General features: G+C 40.3%; 1 protein-coding gene across 3 annotated transcripts in view; it reads right to left on the bottom strand.

Annotated features, from left to right (window-relative positions):
* KDM2A (lysine demethylase 2A) overlaps positions 1–12,044 on the bottom strand; it is a 91,389-nt gene that overhangs the window by 56,085 nt on the left and 23,260 nt on the right. The window contains exon 1 of one of the 3 annotated variants that reach the window (XM_069565565.1): positions 8,881–8,907. The exons of the other annotated variants lie outside the window; for them this stretch is intronic. Coding sequence (XP_069421666.1) covers positions 8,881–8,892 — 12 coding nt within the window. The 5' untranslated portion in view covers positions 8,893–8,907. Of the gene's footprint in view, positions 1–8,880; positions 8,908–12,044 lie in introns of those variants that run through there. 3 annotated transcript variants of the gene reach the window in all.

Genomic DNA, 12,044 nt, shown 5'->3' with positions numbered 1-12,044 from the left:
CAGATGTTTAAGCTGGTTTTAGAAAAGGCAGAGGAACCAGAGATCAACATCCGCTTGATCAATTAAAAAGCAAGAGTTCCAGAAAAACATCTATTTCTACTTTATTGATTACACCAAAGCCTTTGACTGTGTGGATCACAGTAAACTGTGGAAAATTCTGAAAGAGATGGGAATACCAGACCATCTGACCTGACTCTTGAGAAACCTATATGCAGGTCAGGAAGCAACATTTAGAACTGGACATGAACAACAGACTGGTTCCAAGTCGGGAAAGGAGTATGTCAAGGCTGTATATTGTCACTCTGCTTATTTAACTTATATGCAGAGAATATCAAGAGAAATGCTGGGCTCGGGGAAACACCAGCTGGAATCAAGATTGCCGGGAGAAATATCAATAACCTCAGATATGCAGATGACACCACCCTTATGGCAGAAAGTGAAGAGGGACTAAAAAGCCTCTTGACGAAAGTGAAAGAGGAGAGTGAAAAGGTTGGCTTAAAGCTCAACATTCAAAAAACTAAGATCATGGCATCTGGTCCCATCACTTCATGGCAAATAGATGGGGAAACAGTGTTAGATTTTATTTTGGGGGGGCTCCAAAATCATTGCAGATGGTGACTGCAGCCATGAAATTAAAAGACGCTTACTCCTTGGAAGGAAAGTTATGACCAACCTAGATAGCATATTAAAAAGCAGAGACATTACTTTGCCAACAAAGGTCCGTCTAGTCAAGGCTATGGTTTTTCCAGTGGTCATGTATGGATGTGAGAGTTGGACTGTGAAGAAGGCTAAGTGCCGAAGAATTTATGTTTTTGAACTGTGGTGTTGGAGAAGACTCTTGAGAGTCCCTTGGACTGCAAGGAGATCCAACCAGTCCGTCCTAAAGGAGATCAGACCTGGATGTTCATTGGAAGGACTGATGCTAAAGCTGAAAATCCAATATTCTAGCCACCTCAGGCAAAGAGTTGACTCATTGGAAAAGACTGATGCTGGGAGGGATTGGGGGCAGGAGGAAAAGGGGACGACAGAGGATGAGATGGCTGGATACCAACTCGATGCATATGAGTTTGGGTAAACTCCAGGAGTTGGTGATGGACAGGGAAGCCTGGCGTGCTGCAATTCACGGGGTCATAAAGAGTCAGACACGACTGAGTGACTGAACTGCATCAAATGCAGCTAGTTAAGAGCACAATGCTGCTGCTAAGTTGCTTCAGTCATGTCCGACTCTGTGAGACCCCATAGATGGCAGCCTACCAGGCTCTGCCGTCCCTGGGATTCTCCAGGCAAGGGTACAGGAGTGGGCTGCCATTTCCTTCTCCAATGCATGAAGTGAAAAGTGAAAGTGAAGTCGCTCATTCGTGTTCGACTCTTCCCCACCCCATGGACTGCAGCCCACCAGGCTCCTCCATCCATGGGATTTTCCAGGCAAGAGTACTGGAATGGGGTGCCATCGCCTTCTCCGAAGAGCACAATGAGTACCAAAAAATGAGTTAATCTCTGAAAAAAACACACATAAATCCTACTACTTTACAAAATTTTAGAAAACAGAGGAACATGCAAATACACATTCAATTAATCCTGAGTGATATCATCACACATCAAATAGTTCTGGAAAACTCCACTGTATTTCTAGAAAATCTTCACTTTAATTAGAGAATGAGACAGAAAAAGGCAAATAACATCTTAGTATTACTACAAAGACAGTTTTGACCTCACAGATTCCTATACTTAAAAGAATCCTGAGTATATACCATACTGTGGGAACCACTGTTTCACACCAATCCTGTTTAAATCCTGGGTCATAAAAATTAATTTAGGTCATTTATGCATTTTTTAAATGAAATAGTAGGAATAGAATGAAGTGGAGAGTATCAGAAAACACAGTATGGGTTACCATTTCCTGAAACTTTTGTTACAATTATGTATACCCAAGTGTATGAGTGTACTGGCTCCTAACTGAAAAAGGTGTTTCCTACTGCAGTCAAAAACTGAAAACACCCTCCCACATGCTAATTTCCCTACACTACTGCCAAGCCAAAGGCTGTGTGCACATAACCTATATCTGTATGCTGAAAACTGAGAATCTGTGATATTCTCTGATATATTCTGAGAATCTAGATATTCTCCAGCATGAAGGCAACTAAAGGTTTCAGATGGATAAAATGTCTACAGAATAGGTTTAATTTACCTTACCATGGTTTCATGCTGTTGCCACAGCCATCTCTAATGCTTTTCTACCACCTCCTCTTCCACAGTCAGTTCAGGTAAATAAGAAGGCAAGAGGGGTTATCCAAGCTCCATTGCCACAAACAAAGGTGCTCTTTCCTTCCCTCTAAACAGAGCTCCTGCTCTTAATATAGGTTTACTTCCTAAATGAAGGGCCTGCCTTCACAGCAAACTGGTCAACAATCACTTTGCTGCTGGCATTATGGTTACTGCTCTCCTCCTGAATCTACAGGATTCCCTGGGTCAAAACAGCAGTATTCAGACAATGGTTCAAGCTGTAGATGTCTCTCCATATCCTGGCAAAGGCAGGCCTGCATCTGGCGAACTGCAACAAATGGAAACAGCAGACAGTGAAAGGCAGAGCCTGTCTGCACCAACAGCTGAAGCTCCACCCACAGCCTGGGCACAATCCACGACACCCAGCAATCTCAACAGTGGACTCCCTTAGAGGCTACAAAGACAAACTCTACTGGAGGCAGTGAATGAAACATGATATCACTGCCTCTTTCTTTCTACCAGAACTGAACTACAGGATTTTATCTCAGAAGGTGCTTCTCAATTAGTCCAAATAAGAAGCCTGAGGAAAATTATCAGAAAAAAGGCAGGGAGGCAGGGCTAAGTTCAATGATGCATCATAATGGCACATATTATATTTTTTTTAAAAATTGTAGTAACCTACACATAATGTAACATTTTTAACCATTTTTACATGTACAGTTCAGCGGCATTCACACTGTTATACAACCAACATGACTACCGTTCTCCAGAAGTTTTACATCATCCCATACTGAAAGTCTGTCCTTACTGGTTGAAACTTTTTCAATGATCTTATTTTTCTGGTATGAGCCTACCCTAAATTGCAAGTGTACCCCTCTCTAGCATAGACCCAATCCCACTACTATCTTCAAACCTGGAGGGGAAAGGGCAAATTCCGTGGAGGCAGAAATCTTTTTACTGCTGCTTTCCAAGAATCTAGCGCATGTCTGACAAATACAGATTCAAATATTCATTTATTACATGTCCAAAGTACTATTCCAAGAGAACTTACTAGTTAACTACAAAGGGAAAACATATCTTTACAATGAAGAGTTCTGCTTGTTACCACCTTAACCAGTCTTAACCATCACTACCAGGGGGGCAACTGAGCACTGTGCCCCTTCTGACTTGATCCAATATGAAGTTCTCAATCACCCAGGAAGCATCCTTGCCAAATGTTTAACATGAATCGAATCCTCTAGACTCAAGTTCTAGTTTACAAGGAATACAGTTTAGAAAAACAAAGTACACAAGGAGGGAAGAGACAAATCCAGAATGTGTGACATTTTAAAAAACAATGTCACTCACATGAGTACAGTCAACTGATATCTGACAGAGGACCAAGGGCAATTCAACACCTTCCTGTGGAATGAATGCAGTCTTTTCAACAACTGGTGCTGAAACAACTAGACAATCATGGAATAAAAATATCCAAGCAATAAACCTTATATATTTCACAAATTAACTCAAAATGGACCATAGACCTAAATAGACAACAGAAAGCTTCTAGAAGATAACAGGAAAAATCTGAAATGACCCCGGGTTTAGAATTTTTAAGACACAGTACCAAAAGCACTATCCACAAAAGAAAAATTTGGTATATTAGTCTTCATTAGAATAAAAAAAACCTCTGCTCTGTGAAATACATTCTTTAAGAGAATAAAAAGAGAAATCACAGACAGGGAGATAATATTCACAAAAGGAGCTGAAAACTTATGTCCACACACCAAAATCTGTATACAAACACATACAGCAGTTTTACTCAGAAGTGTCAAAACCTGGAAGCAACCAACATGCCCTTCACGAGGTGAGTGGATAAACAAACTATGGTACAGCCATACAAGGCAGTGTTGCTGCTGTTTAGTCGCCAAGTTGTGTCAGATTCTTTTGTGACTCCACAGACTATAGCCCAGCAGGCTCCTCTTTCCATGGGATTTTCCAGGCAAAAATACTGGAGCGAATGCCTTTTCCTTCTCCAGAGGCTCTTCCTCACCCAGAGATCGAACCCACATCTCCTGCACTGGCAGGCAGACTCTTTACCACTGAGCCACCAGAGAAGGCCCACAATCGAGTATTATTCAGCAGTGAAAAGAACTAGCAAGACACAAAGAGATGCAGGAAACTTAAATGTGTATTATGAAGTGAGAAAAACTAGTCTGAAAAGGCTACAATACTGTATTTGGATTGCAACTATCTGACATTCTAATAAAGGCAAAACTATGGATATAACCCAAATAACTATAAATACAAAGAGGGAACCCTAATATAAACTATAGACTTTGGGTGATAATGTTTTATCACTTTGAAGTGAAGTTGCTCAGTCGTGTCCAATTCTTTGCGACCCCATGGACTGTAGTCTACCAGGCTTCTCCATCCATGGGATTTTCCAGGCAATAGTACTGGAGTGGGTTGCCATTTCCTTCTCCAGGGGATCACCCCGACCCAGGGATGGAACCTGGGTCTCCCGCATTGTAGACAGACACTTTACCGTCTAAGCCACCTGGGAAGTCCTTTTATCACTTTAGGTTCATCAATTATAAAAATGTACCACATTAATGCAAGATGTTAATAACAGGGGAAACTGGGAGGCAAGGTGGGGGTATGTGGGAACTCTGTACTTTCTTCTGAATTTTTCTGCAAATCTAAGACTCCTTTAAAAATAAAAACTTAGTAGTTTGGAAAAAAAAATCTACGTCACAAAAACAAAGAAGACAGAGGGACTGTACAGAATCAGCAAACTTTTACTGTAAGGGGCCAGAAAGTAAATATTTTAGGTTTTGTGGGACATAAGGTCTCTATCACAACTATTTCAACTCTGCCACAGTAGCATGAAAACAGCCAGAGACAACACAAGTGCATAAACTTGGCTTCATCTACAGATACTGAAACCTGAATTTCATATAGTTTCTATCTTTCATAAAATACTGTTCTTTGGATTGTTTTCAACCATTTAAAAACGTAAAAGCCAAAGAACTGAAAAGACGTATTTAAACAACTACTTATATACACAAATGTTCACAACAGCACTATTCCAAACAGCCAAAAGGTAGAAACCACCCAAATATCCATCACTGGGCAGATAAAGTGTGAATCAAGGAAATATTATTCAGTCATAAAAAGGAATGAAATATCGATACAGGCTACCATGTGAATGAACCTCAAAAACATTCCGAGTGGAAGAAGCCTGACACAGAATGTCATATATTATTCCAACTATATAAAACATCCAGAATAGGCTAATCTACAGGAACAGATAGTCAACTAGTGCTTCCCAGGAGCTGAAGGGAGGGGCTGATGGGGACACTGCTTAACAGTACAGGGTTTCCTTTTTGGGTGTTTAAAATGTCTTGAAACTAGACAGAATGCACTGAAGGTATTAAATGTCAATACACTGCACACTTTAAAGTGGTTAATGGTTATTTATGAAAATTTTACCTCAATTAAAAAAAAATACAGGGGGGAAATGTAAAAGCTATTCCTACTTTGGGGGCTGTACAGAAACAGGTGGCTAGTCAGACTTGACACATGAGTTATAGTATGTCAATCTCTATCCAAGATTAAAAGAGACTGAAGAGCTATAATTAAATGGAATGCATAAACTTGGAATGAATCCAGAGTTTAAAAACCCAGAAAAGAGCCATTTAGGCAAATGTGAATATTAGGTAACAGGGAACTGCTGTTATTTTCTTAAGAGTATGACAACAGATTTGTGATCAGGTTCATAACCTTATTTAGGAAAGACATGCTGAAATATTTAGGGGCTTCCAAGTGGGCTTCCCTGGTGGTTCAACTAGTAAAGAACCCGTCTGCCAATGCAGGAGATACAAGAGACACAGGTTCCACCCCTGGGTTGGGAGGATCCCTTGCAGGAGAAAATGGCAACCCACTCCAGTATTCTTGCCTGGAAAATTCCACGGAGAAGCCAAGTGGGCTACAGTTCATGGGGTCGCAAAGAGTCGGAAATGACTGAGCACACATACACACAAATATGTCATGATGTGCATATTACTTTCAAATAATTCAGCCTTGAGAAAGTATATACAGAAATAAGATGGCAATTTTTAGAAAACACTCGGGACTCTAAGTGAAGAATATACAGATGATTGTTATACTATTCTTTCAACTTTTCTGTGTTAGAGTTTTTCCAAACTACAAAGGTTTGGGGGTGACTGCATTTTGTGAAGGTAGACAGCTGCCTTCAGTTGGAGAAAGCTGAACACAAAGGTTGACAACAGGCAGCTTCCTTACCACCCGGGGAAGCTCATATACTTGGATTACTGAGACTATAATATATAAATTCTAATAACTAGTACTCATAATATTTACAAAATTACTAAATATTATCTTTTTATACTGGGTCTATGAAGTAGAAAATACATTTACCTGTATATTATCTGTGTACATGTGTGTGCATGTATAAAGGCCAATAAGACAACACGGTAGGATACATGTACTGAAAAAATAGTTCCTTTGGTGGAAGGGATCAGGGCTAAAGCCATTAGAGGCTCTTCAGCCTTATCTATAACACTTTACATAATAATGTATTCTTTATCTATAATACTTTATATAATAACATATTCCTACTCTATTTGTAATTAAAAAGCAGTCATATCTGAAATATATAGAACTAGCTGGTTATATAACTTAAGTTTTGAAAATCATAATAGATACCATTTATTCAAACTTCATTGTTTGCAAAGCAGTCTATATTCATTATCCTATTAAATCCTCAAACAACTCTAAAAAGGCAAGTATCATTATTACCCCTAATTTAGAAATGACTAAACTGGTCTAAAGCTCAACATTCAGAAAACTAAGATCATGGCATCTGGTCCCATCACTTCATGGCAAATAGATGGGGGAACAGTGGAAACAGTATTAGACTTTATTTTGGGGAGCTCCAAAATCACTGCAGATGGTGGTTGCAGCCATGAAATCAAAAGACGCTTACTCCTTGGAAGGAAAGTTATGACCAACCTAGATAGCATATTAAAAAGCAGAGACATTACTTTGCCAACAAAGGTCTATCTAGTCAAAGCTATGGTTTTTCCAGTGGTCGCATATGGATGTGAAAGTTGGACTGTGAACAAAGCTGAGTGCTGAAGAATTGATGCTTTTGAACTGTGGTGTTGGAGAAGACTCTTGAGAGTCCCTTGGACTGCAAGGAGATCCAACCAGTCCGTCCTAAAGGAGATCAGACCTGGGTGTTCTTTGGAAGCAATGATGCTAAAGCTGAAACTCCAGTACTTTGGCTACCTCATGCAAAGAGTTGACTCATTGGAAAAGACTCTGATGCTGGGAGGGATTAGGGGCAGGAGGAAAAGGGGAAGACAGAGGATGAGCTGGCTGGATGGCATCACCGACTCGATGGACGTGAGTCTGAGTGAACTCCGGAGGTTGGTGATGGACAGGGAGCCCTGGCGTGCTGCAATTCATGGCGTCGCAAAGAGCCGGACACGATTGAGCGACTGAGCTGAAACTGAGACTCAGAGAGGTTAGGAAGTGCCCTATTTAAGGTTGCACCATGTCAGCATCTGGAAGGAATGCCAAACCACACTAAAGCAAATTCACACAGAAACTGACAGATTAGTTACAGCCTTGCTAAGGGAATATTCAGTTAATGTAGGAGTAAAGAGAACACACTCCTTCATTTTGCCACTGCTAAAGAAAAATATTTGCTTATTTATCTGCCAGACTCAATAAAGGAAGCCGTAAGACCATTTCTTGACTAACTACACTGAACATGGTTGTGGCATTCCAAACCTACCAAAAGTTTAACAGATTTAGGTAGAACTGAAGTGACAAGCCATGGACGACCAGCCTCTGCCTCAGCTCTTTTGGTTCATTCTAAGTAAAGTACAGTAGATAAATTCATCTGGACTGCACTTTAGCGTGTGGGTTATTTGTTTCTTTTGTTTTTAACTGGAGGGTAATTTGCTTTATAATGCTGTGTTGGTTTCTGCCGGGTAACATCTTGAATTAGCTGTAACTACACACACACACGGGCACATGGGCACACGCGCACACACACGCAAACACAGCCCCTTCTTCTTGATCCTCTCTCCCACCCCATCTGCTATCCTGGCCCCTTAGGTGGTCAGAGCACCAGGCTGGGTTCCCCGTGTCATACAGCAGCTACCACTAGTTATCCATTTTACACATGATCGTGCATATATGTTAACAGTACTTTCTCAATTTGTTCCATTCTCTCCTTCCCCTGCTTGGATTATTTGTTTCTGATAAAGAAAAACCCCTACGATTTGAGTTTTATCTACCAAACATCTCATGTTTGTTTTTTTTAAAGGACAGCAATAATGGCAAGTATTAAAGCAACCATAACTGATCTAGTAAAAACTAAGTTAATAAGTGTACACTCGGTCGATATTTACATTACCACTAGAACAGAGGCTTGCTACAAGAATCTCTAACATAAGGTAACAATGCAGTGTCTCTGAAGCTCATGATCCTTGAACTTCTCTTCCCTTTTTACTTTAATAAAGTTTAGCTAGGTTCACTGACTTCTGAAATCCAGTGAAAGGTATCTCTTTTAACCTGACCTTTCCCAGGATGGCACAAGGAGGTGCGGTTAAGCCTGGATGAAATACCAACAAGACTTACCTCTACTCTCATATGCCAAATCTTCCATAACAGTATCGTTTTTAAGTTGATTACATACTCTGGAGAGTAAGAATAAGGAGATCAAACCAGTCAATCTTAGAAGAAATCAACCCTGAATACTCATTGGAAGAACTGATACTGAAGCTGAAGCTCTAATACTTTGGAGACCTGATGCAAACAGCCAACTCACTGGAAAAGACCCTGATGCTCAGAAAGATTGAAGGCAGAAGGAAAACGGGGTGACAGAGGATGAGAACTGGGGTAAACTCCAGGAGATGGTGAGGGACAGGGAAGTCTGGCATGCTGCATGCAGCTCATGGGGTTGCAAAGAGTCAGGTACCACTAAGGTGAACAACAATAACAACAACATATTCTGGGCTTATATGTCAGACACTGTCACAAATCTTAGATGTTTCAACTTCCATCTTTCATGGGATATTTATATCTGGTTCAGGAAATCTTTACTGCTAGTGCTACAAAGTAACTTTAGTGCTGGGCCAGGTTCTGAGGAAGTTTCAAACATACTAACATAATTCCAGATGATCTAAAAGAGCTACCTACTTCTAAAAGCTTTTACAAAACATCTTATACTCAAGAAATCATTAAACTCACTAAAATGAGGGCAGAAAGCATGGAACTATAGTTTATAATCAATATTTTTTATAGCCAATATTAACCTGAAGAGTTTTTTCCTACAGCAAAAAAGAGAATAAATGGTTCTTTCCCATTCACCATTTCAATACTGCTCATTTTGTATTCAGTGACTTCAATTCATATTACACATGCTGTTTCAAGCTTCTTTCCTATACTGTTTCCTGTTCTATCACCTTTCCTTACAAATGATGACCTCATGACTATAAGGAACATAAACACTTTAAATGCTAGCAATTATAGTTTGCCTCTCTCACAATGTCAGGCCAACCCTCTGCTCTCTATCCTACTCTAATTATCAAGGTAACTTCTCACCCTCTCATTGGGTCTCAGTTAATTTCACTCAAACCTCAAGACAACTAAGTTCTAAAATGTGCCTTTTGCACTTTACTTTTTAAAATTATTTATCTGGCTCTCTGTCCTCAATAGTTTAAGATCCAGCATTTCCAGAGAAGCTATTATTTAATTCTGATTCTTGAATATCAGATATTCTTGAATATTAGAATATCAAATATCAAGAATACTGGTATTCTTGAATATCAGTCTCCCAACAACATAGTTCAAATTTCAGGAACCACGGTATATGAACCGTGGGTAGCTGCCTAAGGACAGATTTTACTGGTCGAAAAAGTGGCTATGAAAATGACAGATGTGTATTGTGTCCATTGACCAATCACACCCCTTTCAAAGTCTGTTGATGAGTCACTGGGCATGTTATTCAGTTCATACACAAATAGCACACAGTGCTTAACTGTATTGATGCCTAGTCTCCAGGAATAAACCCACATGCAATTTTACAAAAACAGACAATCAAAAGAGGGAACTGGCCTTCAGAGATAAAAATAAAGGAAGAGATAAAAAGTAGAAATGCTGGAAGTGAAATCTGAGTTATATGTGTCAGATGAAGTTAGTGCAAGCAAACTCTTCGACATAGACATTAAGGAAAGTGATGATGGTGATAAGGATGAGGCTGTCCCAGAGAAAGAGACAGCAGCAAAAAAGGAACTCTCAGTGATATTCATGACATTCAAAGTACAAAGGATAAAATGTTGGAAGCCAAGGCATCCAGAAGATGTTTGCTCCATATCTAATGTTACACAACAAGAAGCAGGTAAACACTGTTCAAGCTAAGGTAAGTTTTTAACAAAGATACAGAACAGTTTAATATTCAATGTTTCTAATGCTTTAAATTATAGTGTATCAACCAAACACCTTCCAGACCCAGGGATCAAACCCAGGTCTCCTGCATTGCAGGCAGATTCTTTGCTGTCTGAGCCACCAGGGAAGAACCCCAGAAACGTATGTTTACTATTGTTTTCACTTTCTCATACATTTCTAACCAATGATGAAATCATTTTTAATTTTGACAAAAATTTTAAAGGGCACATCATTTTTCCCATTGACAAGGATCTTACGAGTATGCAGGGTCATTTTTACAGTCCCATACTACCATGCAAAGTGGGGGGGGGGGTGGATATATACAAGAGTGTGTGTGTGTGTGTACGTACAGGCATGGAATTTATTTACTGAAGCATGGTTGATTTACAATGTGTTAGCTTCTGGTGTACAGCAAAGTGACTCAGTTACACGTATATATACACATATTCTTTTTCATATTCTTTTCCATTATTATTTACTATAGGATATTGAGTACAGTTTCCGGTGCTGATACAGTAGGAACTTGTTGTTTCTCTATTTTATATATAATAGTTTGTATCTGCCTAATATATCCGCCCCCACCACCACCTTTCACTTTTGGTAACCATGTCTGTTTTCTGCGTCTGTGAGTCTGTTTCCATTTTGTAGATAAGTTCATTTATGCCGTATTTTAGATTCTACATATAAGTGATAGGGCTTCCCTTGTGGCTCAGCTGGTAAAGAATCCACCTGCAAGGCAGGACACCTGGGTTCAATCCTTGGGTTGGGAGATCCCCTGGAGAAGGGAAAGGCTATCCACTCCAGTATTCTGGCCTAGAGAATTCCATATAGTCCATGGGGTTGCAAAGAGTTGGACACGACTGAGCGACTTTCACTTTCACTATAAGTGATATGGTATCTCTTATTTCACTTTGTTTGATAATCTCTAGGTCCATCTGCTGCTGCCGCCAAGTCACTGCAGTCATGTCCAACTGACTCTGTCAGATGGCAGCCCACCAGGCTCCCCTGTCCCCGGGATTCTCCACGCAAGAACACTGGAGTGGGTTGTCATTTCCTTCTCCAGTGTATTAAAGGGCAAAGTGACAGTGAAGTCGCTCAGTCGTGTCCGACTCTTAGCGACCCCATGGACTGCAGCACACCAGGCTCCTCCGTTGAGAGCACTGGAGTGGGCTGCCAGTGCCTTCTCTGCTAGGTCCATCTATGTTGCTATAAATGGCATTATTTCATTCTTTTTTTTGGCCAGGCCAGGCAGATTGTGGCATCTCAGTTCCCCAACCAAGGACTGAACCTGCGACACACAGTGAAAACACTGAATCCTCATCACAAGAGCAGGAGAAGGCGATGGCACCCCACTC

Source organism: Ovis canadensis, chromosome 21 (genome assembly GCF_042477335.2).
Source record: "Ovis canadensis isolate MfBH-ARS-UI-01 breed Bighorn chromosome 21, ARS-UI_OviCan_v2, whole genome shotgun sequence".
NCBI lineage: Eukaryota > Metazoa > Chordata > Mammalia > Artiodactyla > Bovidae > Ovis > Ovis canadensis.
This window is presented reverse-complemented; position numbering and strand designations above follow the sequence as displayed.